This window comes from Pseudopipra pipra, chromosome 1 (genome assembly GCF_036250125.1).
Source record: "Pseudopipra pipra isolate bDixPip1 chromosome 1, bDixPip1.hap1, whole genome shotgun sequence".
Taxonomy (NCBI): domain Eukaryota; kingdom Metazoa; phylum Chordata; class Aves; order Passeriformes; family Pipridae; genus Pseudopipra; species Pseudopipra pipra.
In genome coordinates this window covers 132,804,360-132,822,640 of record NC_087549.1, presented here as the reverse complement: position 1 = coordinate 132,822,640, position 18,281 = coordinate 132,804,360, and the positions used below count along the sequence as shown (strand labels likewise).

At 38.2% G+C, this 18,281-nt stretch overlaps 1 protein-coding gene across 4 annotated transcripts in view; it reads left to right on the top strand.

Annotated features, from left to right (window-relative positions):
* The window catches only part of LOC135425649 (pituitary tumor-transforming gene 1 protein-interacting protein-like), a 30,492-nt gene extending 23,823 nt beyond the window's left edge, over positions 1 to 6,669 (top strand). For 3 of the 4 annotated variants that reach the window (XM_064678164.1, XM_064678154.1, XM_064678179.1), the window contains exon 7: positions 5,089 to 6,669. In XM_064678164.1, the coding sequence (XP_064534234.1) occupies positions 5,089 to 5,138 (50 nt within the window). In that variant the 3' untranslated portion in view covers positions 5,139 to 6,669. Of the gene's footprint in view, positions 1 to 3,827; positions 3,938 to 5,088 lie in introns of all 4 variants that reach the window. The other variant, XR_010435684.1, reaches the window with a different exon arrangement.
* Positions 6,670 to 18,281: the final 11,612 nt, after the last annotated feature.

Here is an 18,281-nt window from a genome sequence, read left to right as displayed (position 1 = left end):
AGTCATATGAGAGCCAGTGTCATTTTGCCTCTGCTTGAAGCATGTTGGTCTGTCAATGACTTAATTAGAAACAAGTTCATACCAACATCTTCTTGCAGTTATTGCAGTTACGTTTTGCAGTGCATTTTACCTGCATAAGATTGCAATTGGACTATAAAACTTAAATTTTAATAGCAAACTTCTGTATAAAGTTTATTTATTGGCAGGTTTGCTTTATTGCCTAAGCAAATATTAATTTATGTTATCAGATATACCAATTTGAGGCCTGGATTCTCATCATTAATTTTTGTCCTAAAGAAAAACCTAATTCTTACATAAATAATTGGCACATCCTGAAACGATGTATGTAACTGAGTAAAAATTAAATACAAAATATGTATAAATTTTGAAATATCCCTAAATATAATGCTATTACATATATGGGTTGTGTTCTGATAATATGCAGACAAATGATTGTCAGAATAATTCAATGAGACATAGAGTAGACTTGGATCTTCTGTCCTCATTTTTTACTGTCTAGAAAATATGTATGTTAGCATATTAAACATAATCTAATAAAAATTGCTGCAAATAATTATGGAGGCACTAGATTACTTTACACTCTTACACACTGCAGAGTGGATTCTCAGTTAAGTAGGCATGGGGGAGTGGCAGAACGACAATGACTTTGTTAACCTGACTCTGTAGATTAAGATGATCATGCCCGAAATTTCAGTATTTGGTTGGCTTTAAGGGAATGCCTTTTCCCATTTCATCCACCAGCTTTCCATACCCCATTTAAATGGTAATTACACATTTATAATGCATTGCAGGTGTCACCCTAGCCACAGTCCTTTGGGAGCATGGGAAGCAATAGAGAGCTTTAGCAACCAGGAGTACGCACTTTGAATTGTTTCTTTGTTGTACAATTTCATAGTATTTTTCATTTGCTCACATATATGAATGCAATATGATTACACAAATTATATGTTGACTCTTAGGAAAAATTTAAAGTAGAATTCAGAAGACTTTGCAGCTTGTGTATTATACAAAGGAGCTACAATTTAATTCCTGCTGCATTTGCTGCTATTGTGTGTTCAGTATAGTATTAGTATAGATCTGCTTTCTTATTTATTTATTTCAGGATATTGCCTGGTATTAGTAAAAGGATTCTTTCTCTTAATTTTTACAAAATTACTACCATTTTATTGCTTCAGTTCTGCAAAGGTTTTGATCAGCTATTTTAATGATATGTAATCCTATCTCCTTTGTTTTATGTGAGACATTGATTTTTATAATCAGTAGTTTGTCATAGTAAATGTTGCTCCTGTTCAAGGTAGGTACTTTGCCTTGACCTTCTTCACTGTTCTGAATGCAAGGTTGGAAAACCTTGCATTGCTGTACACTGAAGGCTATTTAGTTTGTTGTCAAGAATACAGTCGTCAATCTGGAGGTTAAAAATAAAGAGGAAACATTTAATAAAGGATGAAGACATGCAGCAAACTAAGTTGGGTTTTTTCCAAGCATGGACTTTTGTAAATATTTCAATTGTTAATTCTGATTTTGGTCAGTGCTGATATGTGATGAGAGTCAGATCTCAGTTACTGAGAACCTGCATAATTAGATGGTATACAATATAAATGAAGATACTGGAAAGAAGTATTAATTTGTTACCATTGCTTTGTCTTTTCATAAATATTAGGAGGCCTCATTATTTCATACAAGCTAACAGAAGATACTTGACTACTAAGTAGGTCAAATACTAACCTCAAAATGAGGGTAAATAGAAGTAAGATGTTAAAAATTCTTGTAAGTGACCTGCGTGTCAGTATTCAAGTTCACCAGTAACATGTAATGGACTTGATTGCAAACAAGACTCCTAAAGCTACAAACATCTGGCTTCTTTGAACCCCTGAGTGTAAATGACAAGTTGGGCAGTCGCTCTCGTGTCAAATGGGAAACAGTGGAGAGACAACTCGTGTCTGGTTCAAGGCAGCACAGGAGCTTTAGCTGAACCTGACGTGCTGTCCCATTAGCATTGGCTCACAGCTCCTCGGAGAGGCACACATAAGAGCAGCTGTAGCAGCTGACAGGAGCTTTTTGTCATGCTCCTTTTTTTGTATGTCTCTCCAGATTGTTTTTGTCCACTTACTGGAGCCTGATACAACTTCTTCAGTAAGCACTGGTGAAAGTGATGAACTGCTGTCTCCCTCCTCTCACTGAATGTAACCCTACTATGTACTTAGAATGCTGAGTATAAAAGAAATTTAAACATTGGATGCAGGTTTGAAAGCAAGACTGAGAGCAAAGTGCATCAGGTGTTGTAACCCATGGTTATTCTCGTTTGGAAGGAAGGCTTGCCATTTCTCTTGGACTCCATTTTTCCTGGGAGATCAATTTCTGAAGTCATGACCAATAGTATTCCCACTAGATTGACCCGTAGTTCTTAAAGCTTGTTGAGTTTCAGTATTGTACAATAAAACAGATCAGAGGATTTTAAGTTAAGCATACTAATGCCTGGTTGGTGGTGATTATATCTGTTCATTCCTAAACATAATTCAGTAAAATGACAGCAAGTACTACTGGGAATGACATTTGCAGTGAGGAGTAAAAGTTACACACTCACTTGAAATATGAGGATTAGTTTTCTAAAATGTCTTTTTAGCCAAATGTTTTGGGGCAGAGGCAGAGAAAAGTATATTTGCTCCTCAGAATGGTATAGGAAAAGTTTATCAGGACTCTTACACAATCATCTGGTTAATTTGAAATTGGATTATTGGATGTAGAAAATCTTTTCCATTGAATTTAAGCTGTAAAGAACAGTATCTTTTACTGTGCTGCTTTCAGACCTATGAAGTGTCGAATATGTATCCTGAATGAAATATCAAAAAGACATACTAAGCGCTTGCCAGACTCTATAGAGAGAACTATGCAGCCTACATTAATTTTATCAGGGAGTCTGGTACCACAACTTGCCACTTTGTGGAAAAGTTTCTGAAGTTTGGGGTGTTTATTTCTAAGTGGAACTTAATGAATGCAGGGAGTTGATGCAATGGCAATTGTAATAATAGTGGTAATTTCTAGTATTGATGCTGATCTTCTGTAAATGTTGTGTAGATGTGTTTTTTATTTGGAACAGGTGAAATACTGAAGTACTGCAAAATTTTTTTTAAAATAGGACTGCTTAGTTTTGTTTCAGGTAACTAAATGTATTAGGATCCATATATTCTAACTGCCAAACTATTAACATGTCTGGAGGAAGGAGGGGGTGGTGGTGATGGTCTGGAAATAAAGAAAATGTTTCTTCTCACTGTGTGGTTTGGGCTTATATTAATGCAGGAATGTTACCTGAAGGCACTAAAGGTTGAATGGCAGGCCAAGGATAAGAGGGGTTTTTTATTATGTGTTAGCTTACTTGTCAGCTAGAGTAGACTTAACAGACATCACAATTCTTTGTTTAAATGCATGAAAGGTAAGATTAAAATTTGACAAGTAACTGCTTTCTAAAAGTTTAAAAATATAAACATTTCAAAATCTCTAAATATTGTAGATAATTTTCAACCTAAGCATATTCTTATTACACAAATGTGTAATTTTTTTTTTTAACAGTTAGAGAAGGGGATAGTGCCTCTAATGCAAGGTACTATACCAGGTAAATAGGATGTATTTCATGTTACCTGGCAGAAATAAATGTGATTGCCTTGCTTCTTTTTTCACAAGTAAGAGACATTGTATGAGGGCTGGTTTTGATATTAACCTTTTACAAGCTGACTGCTCGTAATCTTGTATATTTGAGTGATTATAGGACTTTTCATACTTATTCCTTAATATTTGCTGTTCCCTATCAGGTAGTTAGTTGCAGTAACTCATACAGTAATCAGCACTAAGCAGTTGTGCTTCTTGATTGGAATCTTAAAATAACCAGGCAGTTCAAACGAAGCTCTCCAACTGCAACAAGGTAGGCAAAAGTCTAGTCTGCCTTCGGCACCGTTAGCTTTTGACTTTCAGGTAGAATAGTGAATGTTCAATATATGTGTGCAATATATGTGGAAAAGAGGTATGGTGTGAAAAGGTCTGAGGGGAGTTCTTACAAAGTTTGGCAGTGACCAGTGTAATTTTGTTTTCACTATTGTGAATCTGAACATTTGTGATTTACCTGGCTGCACTGTCATTATGTCTCCGTGCCTAAACAAATGAGCTAGAGAAGAGTCCAGGTTTGCCAGACATCAGTATAAAAACCCCAGTAGAAAAGACAGCAGTAGTGTTCTTGTTCTTGCACAACAAAAGGTCAGCCTCTGGACTCTTACAGGACTCCTTTATTTTCAGTATGTGCTTCTACCTACCCCAAATCTGGTGGGTGGTTTCAAGTCTCTTCGAAATAATTACTATGTGGAACAGTGATTGCTCAGCCAACCCTTACAGAGGATGGTCTGCATATCCAGACACTCAGAATAATTGGATAGCTTTGCAGTGCTTACTGTGACAATATTCTGGTAAAGTCATTAAGAATCTTCATGATGGAAACATACTGCAACCTGGATTAAGTGATGCTCTTGTTCTGGTCCCTGGAGGTTTTAGTGCATGTAGAAGTCATCTTCATTTGTTCTTAGAGATTATTGTCCTGTTGCAGAAAAGCTGTAAGTGGCTGAATGTGACAGATGGTTGGGTATAATCGAAGTAGAACTAAGTCAAAGTAGCAGCATCTTACATTTTAAAAGGATGATGATCTTATAGTCACTTGCATTTATAAACTGGCAAGCCTGAATCTGTTCTTCCTGACACATCTCTATGCTTAGATTTTTGTCAACTTGACTCTTATAAGTGCATTTTTTAGGATATACCTCACAAATGAGAAATAATTTTTCATACAGAAATGTTCTCTCCCTGCTAAAACATGAAATACTTATGTGTGATTTTAGTCTGAGAAATACGAATGCTTAAGAACACTTTCAATTTATTGTAATACTTGAGTGTTTAGGTAATAGAGCAATTATTACAGGAATTGCCTTTTGGATTTGTTTTATGGAATACCTATTGAAGTCAGTAACTCAAGGTATTTATGTGATACTGGTAAGAAAGTGATAAATGTGGTCTTGTTTTGTTTTACAGGTCTTCTTCAGGATTCTGATAACCCGTACAGCAGATTTGAGAATGAATAAAGCTGAGCACCTTCCACTAGAGCTGTGACTCCGGAAGACAGGAAGACTCTTTTCATTTACCCTTTGTGCTCTTTTGCTTTTGGTTTTTTTTCCCTGAAGTGTTTTTTCCTGATTGTAAAACTAGAAGCAGCTAAAGACTTTATGAAATAACATGTTTCTATCTCCTGCTCATACAGAACTAATTTTTATAAATGGTTTTTTTGTTGAAATGTTTGCTGAATTTTATTGTGACTATCTTTCCTCTTCTTAAAACTGTATTTTATTACTTAATGTAGATGGTTAATAGTCACAACTGTGTTTGAGTTCAGTCGTAATTGCCATTTAAAGCAGTTGTTCCCATGTTCCTAAATAAAGATATTTTATATATATATATATGTAAAATAAAAAGCAACATGGAAGCACAGCTTCACATGGCAGAAATAGTTGATGAGAAAATACAGCACGCACATTCTTGTGGGTGGAGGTTTTTTCTGTCTGGAAAAAGATCTTCCAAGAGTGTAATGTGTAAGGGTTGAGAGAGGGGAGCATATTTGTCTTTGAATAATTCAGTTCACTTGTGGAAATGTTAATATGTACTCTGGATATAGCACTGATGTGAAAAAGAAACTACTTCACTTAGCAAAATTGGAAGAAGGTCACTCTTAAAATGTACATGGTTATGTGTGCCCAAATTTAAGAAACATCAGTAGTCTGTGTGAAATCTTTCTTTTGTAAGCTTAATGTATAATGAAAAAAAAGTAAAAAGTTGCCCAGATTCTGCAGTTTACCAGAGCTGACCCAAGCCAGCAGCTAAGCACTGCCCAGCTGCTTCCTCCCTCAGAGGGATGAGGGAGGGAATGGGAACAGCAAAGGGTTGAGATAAAAACACTGTAAGTGAAGAAAAGGAGGGTACGTGGGAACAAGTCATGCAAAGGGAATTACCACCTCCCAGAAGCAGATCTCTGCCCAGCCTCCCCTCAGTTTTTCTTGGGGAACCTGGAATATCATTTGGGTCAGTTCTGGCCAGCTGTCCCAATTGTGTCCCCTCCCAACTTCTTGCTCCCCCCTGGCCTACTTGCTGGAGCGATCAGAGTGGGGAAAAAATGAAACCTTGATGCTGTGCAAGCAATGTTCAGCAAAAGCCAAAGCACTGGTGTGTTACCAGCACTGTTCCTGCCACAAATCCAAAGCAAAGCAGCACCATACGTGCTGCTGTGAAGAAAGTTACCTCAATCCCAGCCAGACCCAGTATAGTAAGAAAGCGGTATTTTTTTAACCTTTTATTGTTCTGTTGATATTTCTATAATGTGATTTATTTCCTGTCTTTCTTTTCATAGAGGTGTTTCCTTGAGCATTTTTAGTAGCTTAGCAGTACGATGTGACAAGCAAATGGCTCTTTTGCCCCCCCCAGTCTAATGTACAGTCCCATTTATTCTGTACACTTTAAATAACCTCCCTTGCTGTATATTATCTATTAAACAAATGTACAGTATTGAAGATGTCCATGTTATTTTTATCCACATTACTAAAATAAATACTTTAACATCTTGAATTTGGTTCTGTTCAGTTCTCTTGTTCCATAGAATTTTAAATTATCTTGGTTTAAAAGAAATTATCAAGTATGAGTTTGGGAGAAGAAAAAACATTGCTGGCTTTCTGTGGCAGGAATTAGATCTTGCCTGTGGGTGAGGAGGGGAATTGCCATTCTTTCCAGTGCCAAAAAACCTGCTTCTACTTAGGCTTTAGTAACTATCAAGGTTTGGGCTTGATGATCTCAGAGGTCTTTTCCAACCTGGTTGATTCCATGATTCTGTCACTTATCACTGATTTTGGTACAGTGTTTGCTTCCATTTTTTCACTGGTTTTACCTATGCAAACAATTTCTGTGTATAGAGTTTCTCGGGAATTTATATAAAAATATGTTTTCCGCTTCCTGAATCTGTATTGTAATTAATGTTACTGGAATATTGGTCTAGTTTTTCTTTTTTTCTTTTTTTCCTTAACTCGTATTTAGCACTTTATTAGTAGGCACTGTGTTTAATTTCATGTTTCTTTATCTGTCAGCCATTGTCAAGTCTGAAGTATTATTCAAATGGCTGTCTTTGAAGAATGATGGTCTGTGATAAGAGTGAGTTGATAGTGTGGAAATAAAACATGCTGATGGTTTTCCCTGGAGATAACTTTTGCAAAAATGATGAAGGTCTGCCTGCTGTCTCACGACCCAAGTAGTGACATTCTTGACTTAATAGAAAAGCATTTTTCTTCAGCACCTGCTACAGCATTCAAAGGGCTGTCATGTATTCTAACAAAAGGGGGAGGAGGGACAACCTTTCTTACCATTTCAAAGACAGTAAAGTATTTGGAGAACCAAAATATTGAGAATAAGTAATGGGAGAATTAACATTCCTAAGTCGCAGTTGCGGGCATCAAAAGGTAATGACTGCAGTCAAATTTATCTTAAGTAGATTTACCATATACTGAGCCGTAACTTTAGGCTATAAGTAAGTTTATACAAAATGTTAAGCTGGACAACTAATACAATATAATTTTGCTTACACAGTTAATGAGTTTAATGAGACTGTTGTGGACAGCAGCCTAGAGCTTAATAGAAAAGGCAAAAATCCCCAAACAAGCCCCAGACTTTTTAGATTATTTAACCTTTTTTTTTCTCTGTTCATTGGAGCAATTAATTGGATGGAAAATACCCATATTTCAATATATTAATTACCTTCTCTGCTTTCCTCTATGTCAGTATTTCTTTCTTTTACAGAAATACTGGCTTTGGCTTATCAATAAAAGGGTTGCTTGCCTTTGTATTTCAGTGTAGCCAAAAGTAACTGGGAAAACAGCTGTAGAAAGAGGTATCATTGTATCTTTGTTTCTCAGGTGTGTGAACAAAGGGATTTTGTTTGTGGTAAACTCACATTTTCAGTGTGAGTTTCCCCTCCACACTTTTTCAACAGAAGAAATAGAAGGGATGCAACATAATAACAAAATGGAAGTAGGGAGACAGGATAACCTAAACCTGAGAGCTATATCTCTTCTAATCATGTGTTTTTCTGACTTCCCCTTCATTCACAATCTCTTCTTTTTCCTCTATGTACACTTTTAGTGGTTATTGCCTGTTAATTTTAGTATTGAAGGTATTACTACCTGAAAAGAAGATCAGCCTCTGAAGTGAAAAAGTTAAAATTTGTGTTTGTCTTTCTGCGGGATACAACTTCCAGTACTGAAAAATTAAGTGGCTCAGGTTTAAGAGTGATGTAGGTGGGTGTTAAGTAAAGAAAATTTTAGTAAACTGAAGCATGTTGTTTTAACTTATCTTAATGCAGGAACATACTTTTTGCCACATCTGAAATCTTGAATTTGATGATAACTCCATTAAGTTGTCTGCACCATGTCTTACTTGATTGTTATTTGATTATTAAATAGACACCAGGAAGTAATTTTGGAAAATGGTAATTTTTTTTTTCTTAGAGTCTTTGTTTCAGACTCCCATGCATAGCTCTTATCATCTGTCCTTTCAAAAGTTTCTAATTACACCAAGTATGTGTGTGAGGAAGGGCCCTGGGCTGCATGCCGGTGTCTTGCAGCCCTAGGATGCCCCCAACTGAACTGCTGAACATGCAGTTCTCTAGATTTTAGCTGGTCCAGAAAGAAGTGGGAGGGAATCAGCTGGCATGCTTTTTTTCCTATATTCCTTCTGAGTGTCAGGGACCAAAGAGAAAAAAGAGTGAAAAGCTAAAAAGACACACTGAGAGGAAATCATGGGGAGATGATCAGGACGAGACTGAGGAGGTCAGTAGCTTGGGGAGACGGTGAAGTTGGCAGCAATTGCATGTGGCTGTGCCCCCAGTTTCTGCCTGTATCTGAGCTTGGTCATCTTCAATTTTGGGGTTCTAATCAGCCAGCATCTCTGACTGCCCTTGTGCTTCAAAGCGTGAATTGGGGAGGTTTTGTGGGTGAAAGCTTTTCAAGGTTCACATATGCTCTCATCTTTCCTAAGGCAGCAGGGCCAAACTTGCTGTCCATTTTCTGATGTATCTTTTCTGTGGGTCCTAGAACAGCTACTTGAAGGGCAGAAAAAAGGCACGCTTGTCAAAGTGCATAGAAAGTGGCATGTCATCCCTAAAGTATTAATATCTCCAGAGTATTCCTAAAGTTGTGTTTCTGCTTGGTGACACTTGACAGAGTCCTCTCAGACCATTCCCCACGTGCTGCTTCACCCACATGTGAAAGGGTCATGATTCTGATACCTTCAAACAACGTTCAAAACCTTCATTTATTTTAATGGCTTCACATGGTTTATACTCAATATCTGACTGAGCAAACACGTTTAGTCTTTGTTGTGGCATCATTAAGGCTTTGGACTTGGCATGAGAGGATCAAATGTTTAAATGTTTAGAAGTGTGCGTTGGCTCTCAAGCCCAGCACTCTATTTTGTCAACTCTGTGTCAGCTTCCTGGCTAGGTCTTCCTGTCATGTGTCTCTGGTTGTGTGTGAGTTCAAGTGTGTTTGTCCTCAACAACACACTTTAGTTATCGAGAAAAACAATCTCTGCTTGCTTGTCTGAGTTCCTACAGCAGATATTAAATGTCATAGATGAAAACAAAATTCTTTGTTCCACTCTGACTGTTCCTTGCTCTTTTAAACCATGGTGAAGTGGTGAAGGCTCGGATATGTGCAAGCAGTGAATGAACCAAACCATCCACGAATGGGAAGAGTTGCGAGTTGTGAAGGGAGGCAAAAGGGAATAGATAGTGGGGAAACAATAGAGCAGTGGTCAGAAAAAGGTGTTCTCTTTTGCACATCTTTGATGATATTTGATTTTATATTTTGTTATGTCCTGTCATCTTTAGTAGAAATCAAAATACACATCTACGCTATACTGCTCTATCAGACATTCCCAGGCTGATTTATTTGCTGCATCAGTAACCAGGCTTAATGTGTATAGGAAGACTGGCTGAAAATCACTAACTTACTTATCTTTTCCCTATCTTACACAGTTTACAAAGAAAATATTTAGTGGTGTCTTACGTGAGCTTCCACAAAGCAGGAAGGACAGAATGTAAGTCTAGACCTAAAGAAACCCGCCAGTGGATTTCAGCAGCTTAACAATTTATCAGTCTTCTGACTGAATGTCTCGACCATCAGTATGTATTATTAATCAAATGGAGTGACTTTTCTCTTGCTGATATAGCAATTGCTTCTAAACAAGAAAAAGTAATAGAGGGCACAGTTTTTCAGCTGTCACTTTGAGTCAAATGGTTGTGTGGCAGATAAGTGGGTGATAGACTAAGCAAAGTCACTTTGAGAGCCCTCTGAGCTTGAATCTGTGTATTAATATGATGAAGTAAGATGCAGGATGAAGATAAAGTTATTTGCAGTCTGTCCAGAGACTTGGTTTTGTTTTGGGGTTTGTGGTTTTTTTTATATTTGACCTTCAGTCTAATCTGTGTAAGGAGCTGTCAAGTTGCAGCACAGCAGAAAGAATTAGGAAATGTTTAGTTATTCCAAGTTGAGGTGGATTTTCATAGCAGTGTTTCTGTCACAGTTCCTAAGCTCACAACTTCACTGGTCTGCATCTCATGGGCAACCTTTACTGTACCCCTACTTGTCACCTGACTTGAAATAGTATCAGGCCCTTTGTGTTCTCAGACCTGCCCTAGTTACTTATTTCCCATGCATCAATTCAGGAATCACACACACATACCACTCTTGCCCTCAAGGGGAGTCCTTCAATCTCCCATTACTTCTTTTCATTATTTCTTTTTCCTTTCTGTGAACTTGGCACTTCTTATAACCAGTGACCTCTTAAGCTCTCAGCCATGGCAAAAAAGGGTTTGCAATGTATCAAGTTGGTAATCTTCACGGTGACAATTTTGCCTATTGTACTGCAGAAGTACCATAGTTTTCTTTAATGCTGCAGTCTTTTTCATGTATATTCTTGAAATTCCAATAATCAAGATCACCATAGAGCGAATTCAGATCAGTTATGCACTGGACAAATGAGTTTGGTATGCAAAAGAGTCAGCATGGCATCTGCAGAGTGAAATCCTGCCTCCCTCACCTCCTGGGTTGTAGGAAAGGGATAGCGAGCACACAGGAAAAATCCATCTGAGTTTGAATAAACTTCGGTGAAGTTGAGTCAGTGGGATCAGCTGGACTTGCAAGGAGGAAATAAACACCGTATGCTCAAATTAGGCTGAGGTAGTCAGGATCAAAGCCCATTTCCAATTTCCCTGTTATCAGAATTGCCATTCCCATCTGTGAGGAAAATATGAAGAAGAAAAAAATAGTCATGTTTGTAATAACAAATGATCAACATAGGAATATTTGCATAAGGCAGAATCACTCTTGTCTTCATTACACATCCATGTTTTAGGAATATCAGAAGCACCAGCTTCATCATACTGCAACGTGCTTGACATTACCAAAATAGGTTAATATATTCTCCCCTAGAGCTTATCATGCATGCATATGGGCATCTATGTCATGTTAAGAGGGTGTTTGAGGCTTTAGCATGGGCCATGAAACTGGAAAAGGAGAGTTTTCAAGGCTATCACAATGCTGAGCTAGTCCCCTCATCAAATGTAGAATATTATGGTTAGCCAAAGCTGCCCAGGCTGATGATCATAGAATCATAGAATCAACCGGGTTGGAAAAGACCTCTGAGATCATCAAGTCCAATCCTTGATCCAACACTGCTGTGGTTACTATTCCATGGCACTAAGTGCCACATCCAGTCTCATCTTAAAACCTCCAGGGATAGTGGATCCACCACCTCCCTGGGCAGCCCATTCCAGTGTCTGATTACTTTCTCTGTAAAAAATTTTTTCCTGATATTCAACCTAAACCTCCCCTGGCACAGCTTAAGACCATAGTTCCAAAACAGGCAATAAAATGGTTGGATACAGAGAATCTAGCACAAGGAGGTTTTGGGCCTCAAAACTGAAATAAGAGTAAGGGATGGTTGTGGTTGTGCATCCCCCTTTCTCCCCCATAGGCCACACCATGATCTGAGAAATTTTTTGAGGAACCTCAAAACACTCATTTTATGACAATGGTACAAACCCCTCTTCCTAGAGAAATTTGGAGAATCCCTTTTTCACTGGGTTGATTTTTGATCAGATGCATTTTGTTCACAGCCTTTGCTCTGGGCTGCAGTGCACTGGACCAGCCCTGCCTGACACTTGACTCTGGGTTTCATCACTCTGTGTGTGTGTAAAACTGTTACCAACCTTGTAGCTCATTTCTTTTTACATAACTTGCAATAGTTCCAGTTACTCACCCTGCATTTCTATTAGTGGCATGAAACCCCTAATCACCCAATTAGAATGTGTAATGATACTGTAAAAATCCCTATTAGACTGAGCAAAGGAATATTTAAAAAAGCTTGTAATGGTAGTCACTAGACATGATAGTAGAAGAGGGAGGATAGATACATGAGGTTTATTACATACAGATAACATGGTACTTTCTAAATTGAACTTCAAAGGACTATGCCCAGTTTATTAATGTAATTACTTATATGAAAAATTATCAGAATATAATGAATAAATTAAAAATGTTATCTATACAGTATGTTATCAGTCTAGTTCTCAGACTGGAATTAAAAAGAACACAAAGAATTACAAGAATTTAGGCTCTTGCTTATTTTCACATTCACATGGCATTTAAAATACTTCTAGATCCTTTGTTAAACTGTATTATAAATCAGATTAAAATAGAGAAAGATAGAAATCTCTCTGCTTTCATTCGGAAGAATACATGATGTTTTCAGACATATATTGTTGAATTTGTCAACTTAAATGCTAGATTCCTCTCCCCCAGAGAATAAATCAGGAGTTTAGAAACTATTGGGTGAGTGGGGAGGTAAATAAATGAAACACTTTGACACCTGTTGCTTACCTACACTTCAAGGTAATGTGTACTATCTATTAACCTTGAGGCAGTGTTCTGCACTTGCCACCTTCTATATCATTTTGCCTCAAACTACTCCAGATCTTTAGCATGTCTGTGAGTAGCAAGCACGCCCCGGCTGGGCCTTCCTCTCTGCTCTCTGTGTCAGCAGCAGAAGAGGAGAAGGCCACGTGGGAGTTCCTGCAGGCCCTTTGGCTGGCTCCGTGTGTGTGTATGAATCTCCAGTGGAATCCGTTCTCCAGCCTAGCTCACTGAGCAGGCCCACAAGCCCCCGTGCTGGATTGTGCAGAGCAGAGTTCCAGCTGCCTGCCCGTGGCCTGGTGTAACTCCTGGGGGTGTTGGCCATTGGAACAAAAGCACGGTGCTGGCTTAGTTTTAATTCGTGAGGAAAGATTCTTCTTTCAAAAGATTTTTAAACTTTGGAAAGCACGAATAGATAGACTCTGCAAATAGACATGAATGTGTCAGTCAGAGAAGGTATTCAATGCCCTCAGGCTAGACACCAGCAAATCTGGTGATCAGACAGTCCTGTGATGGACTTGGATCCTGAATATGATGGAATTGTTCTACAGTGTTGGTTTTGATCATTGCATTGGTTAGCACTTTTCTTAAATGAGAATCACAAGGGAGCTGTCATTTGAACGAGTACCTAATTAGATCATGTTGTGAAGCAAAAAAAGCCATAAACCCGTCTTTTGTTACAAATTTCCATCCTGACATTATTTTCAGAACACCAAATAGATTAGAAATACATTTTTCCTTTTATCCCCTAGATGAACCTGATGAACTTCTCTTCTAAAATACAGACACGTGACTTTCTAAAATACAGATACATGACTTTGGCCAAATTAAGACAGGTAAAAATATACTTAATGAAAGAGAATACTGAAGCACCAAGGAGCAAAACTTGGTAACTGGGACTTGCAGCAAGACACAAAGTATCAGGTATCTTTTTAATTAATTTTGAACGCGGTAAAGCAAGTCTTCTAAGTTATTCTCTGAAGATCTATGATTCAAAACTGTTTTTACTCAACATGAAAGCTGCTCAGCTGGACAGAAGGCTAGATGCAGCCTGAGCTGTTTGTCATTAGTGGGACCAATGTTCTTGTTGACATCAAACACAGACCATGAATCACAGAAGCTGAATTGTTTATTTGAAAAGACAGATAATCTTTGGACAAGATTGCACCACAGAAAGCCCTGCTAGGTCACTGGCTATCACTTTCCAAGGCCAACCTCTAATCTTCAGTGTAAAAGGGGAAAAACCAGAGTGATGCTAAGGAATCATCCTGTTTCTAGTAAATAATAAAGAAAAGCAAATTTGAACGAGGTTAAATGACAGAAAATATCAATCTCTGTATAGTATCTGGAGCTGCAGAATCCAATGAACCCTTTGAGAGCAGCAGGTCTGTGTGGTCGCTGTGCCTTGAAGCACACTGGAGAAGGATCTGGCTTGTAGCAATGGTTGGGCACTACAATACTGCTGGTTTGAAGGTCCAAAATGATCAACAGTTTAGAAACAGCACCAGGAATATCTCTCATGCAGTAAATAAATATAAAGAAGTTACCCAGGATCTACATATCACTGCTGAGAAGTTCTTTTCCTCTCTGATGCAGCTGACTACAGCTGACAATATCTGTCTGTTCCCTTAAGGACCATGTCCTTCACCTCCTAGTCTTTTTTATCCTGAACAATGTCCAGAATATAATCCCTTCTGCTTGATAGTCTCTTTTCTCTGCTGTTGCTCTCATAACAAGGAGCTTTTTGTGAGGTCATGAGTTATTCTGATTTACTGGCTTTCCATCTTTTCTCTTTCTGTTCTCAATAGCAAGTGAAAAATAGACTGATAAATTTTTATAAAATGTAAGGTTTAAGGTTCTTCTATGTCAAAATAGCTATCTGTGAAGCTGAGGAACTAGGTGAAAAGAAGGGTCTAAGGCAATAGAGGTTTTGTTTCATTTAATTGGCGTGGAGGAATGAGGGCTTAGTGTCACCTCCTTTGGGATACTTGGAGCACCACATGCAATTATGAGGGGCTTGTTTTGTGAACTCAGGAAGCTGGAATTATCAGGGGCTTTCCTTAGGACTGTATCACTCACAAACTTTTTTTTCTGAAAGACATTTTTTCTAACAGGGACTCTGTCAAGTGAAGCTTTAGCCAGAAAAATATTACTTTGCAGTTAATTTGTCTTCCAAATCACTCCTCAGGGATTTTTTCCCCTGGGTATATGCACTTATTTATATTGTGAATCACTTTTTATAAAACTTACAGACACATCTATTCTGGATGAGTGTAACTGCAAGAGGAATTTCAGAAATATTGTGAATACTTTAGCAAGTAATGTGGGATTGCCTACTTTCTTAACTCTTATTGTAATAAACTGAATCACACTGAAAGTCCTGTCCATTTTGCCACATTTTATATATGTGGCATTTTATATATGTTTGCCACATTTTTGTTTCTCCTTATCATGGAGAAACATAAAATACATATTCTGAAAATGTTTGTACAAGTAAATGAAGTCCTCCTAGAGTACCTTGTGACTGGTAAATTTTTTGTATATACGCTTAGAAATAAAAATTGAAATTAGTTCTGAATCATCAACTTATTTTCATCTAAATTTTCATTCAAAGATTTTAGGCACTTCATTTTAAATTTGAGGTTAGCAGACGTGAGTATGTCCCGGGCTTGAAATCAGTGATTTTTAAATCTGATCTTTAAATCCTCAGTAAGGTAAATGATAAAAAAATACGAACTTTGAATAAAGTTAGTTGTAATATTGCATGTGTTTTGGGATCGATTCATTACAGATGCAAGCAGACTTATCTTGTAATAATCCATGTTTACATATAGACCAACAAAAGTAATTGAGAGGTCAGTGGGACCTCTTATAATTAAATTCTGAAGCCACTCTGCAGTTCTGGCTTACAGATTTGCAGGGATGACTCATAGGTCTTCCTCTCTGTCTTAGACTGACTTCTGCTCAGATTCAAACCTGCTTCTCTCTTAGCTCCTCTTGCGTGTTCAGCTGAATTGTCCCAGTCCGCTGCCTTCCTCTTCATGTCGTCTTCTCACCCACCCCCCTCTGATGTGCCTCCTTTCCTCCAGCTCTGGTACCTCAAAAATGCATGTTTCAGAGAGACTGCTCAGCCCTTGGAGAGCACTCCCTCCACCCAGCACATCTCACAGAATCAAAGTGTCACAGAATATTCTGAGCTGGGAGGGACCCACAAGGATCATCAAGTCCAGCTCTTAAGTGAGTGACCCATATGGGGATCAAACCCATGGCCTTGATGTTATTAGCACCATGATCCGATAATATTTGTTCATGATTCCATTTTTTCATTGCCTTTGGAGAGCTGTATGTTTTACATACAATTCCTCCAAGAGGCAGCAGGATCCCAGTGGGGGCTGTTGCTGTGCAGCCCTGGTCAGATAGTGCTCAGGCAATGCATGAAATGGACTCTGGATAGCACAGGCTGCAGGAGTGAACTGAATGAAGATTCCACTAAATCTAATGCAGATGCTCGCTGCTCTGACTTGTTTATTGCTAGTTTGTATGAACAACTCTTCATTAAAATAGCTTGTGTTGTCACCTGGTTTATAGGTGAGCCACTGTGAGTTTTCACAGCACTGTCCTGACAAGACTGTCACAAGTGCCATAATTAGTTGGTGTGCCTGGAATTCATCACAAATTTAATACAATAACCTGGGCTTTTCTCCTCCTAATTTTGCAGGAGGTTTCACCTTTTAGCATTTACTCCATACATTATTTAAAAAAATACTGAGGAAATTGTCACATCTAATTTTCACAAGGATCCAGGCTCTTCAAATCCAGCAGCTACTTCTTGTCCAATGTGGCATTTCCTCTTCCTCCATGCAACTAAAACTCTCTTCAGCTCACAGGCTGGCTGCCACAAGCTCCTAGCCTTCAGGTTTGACAAAGGTTCTTTATCTTGCTTCCAAAATCTGTTTTATAGGTCATATTTCCCGCATATCATACTGAGTATTTCTTTCCCACTTTGTTTCTTTCTGCTGCCTCTCCACCTTCTGCTGCATTAAACACCCCCACCTTTTCTTTCCTTTTAAATCTCCTAATTACATAAATTCATGCACTTCTTAAGTTCTGCGGTGGCACCAACCCGTGCCTCTAATTAGTGTTTCCAACTCTTCTTCAGTTGAATTTTCCTTAAAATGTCTTTATACTTTTTCCCTAACTCCTGGAAGCAAGGCTTTAAAGAAGCACAAAGCCTCTCTTTCATCTTCCTCAAACCCTCATATTTCCTGGGAGTTATACTCCACAGTGGCCAATTTGCCATGCCCTGTGCTTCTGACTCATTTTGCAGATGATGGGTACTAGAGTTCTGCAACTACCACATCTACTGCGACAGTCCTCCATTGACTGCAACACTTTTGTGACAGGAAAATACCATAACTGGCATGTGCAGTGAGGGGAACACATTCCCTGAGCAGATATCTCTTCTGTGTGGCTCCTGATCACTATATAAGCCCCTTAAACAGCAACCAGAGCCTATACTGCTATTGCATTGTAAGAAAGAGCTGAGTTGAGAGACCTGGAGTGCTCATTTGTGCTGACTCTATGAAAACCAACTATATTGTGATCTGGTAGCGAAGGACAGTACTCAGCTGTGATTCTGTGGTACTTAATTTTGTGCAGTACTTCGTTACCACAGTGATAGGAACTAAATAAAACTGTAAGATACAGTTTCTGAAATCTTCCATCAGCAGAGTGGCATGTGGGCTGGGCTGGACTGGTTTTAACTGGCTTAGATGATGATTTTGGGATAGAACTGAGTGGAAAGAACATAATGGTTGCCTGTGTGCCTGAAGTCCATCTAGATTTTCATATTAAGAGGGCATATCTCCATTTTGACAAAGCAGCCTTTCATATATAAGATTTGCAAATGTTTTGTATTATTTTTGAGAGAGAGTTTCTCTCTGCACAGGCAAGTAACATTCACATTATGCTCTGTCCTACAGACTCAAGCAGTCCAAAAAGAAACAGAGAGATATGAATAAATGGAGTCCATCCAATAATACTGCTTCTCTAGAACACTTCTCTAATATCTGGTGTAAATTATAGTAATTGTAAATGATTTAACTAGTTAAGGAATGGGGAAAAAATTCCAAAAACAAATCAAGAAAAAGTTGAGAGGTCTTAGAAATAAAGTAGGGTTCATATTTCAAGCTTGTTTCTATGAGATATTAATATATGGGG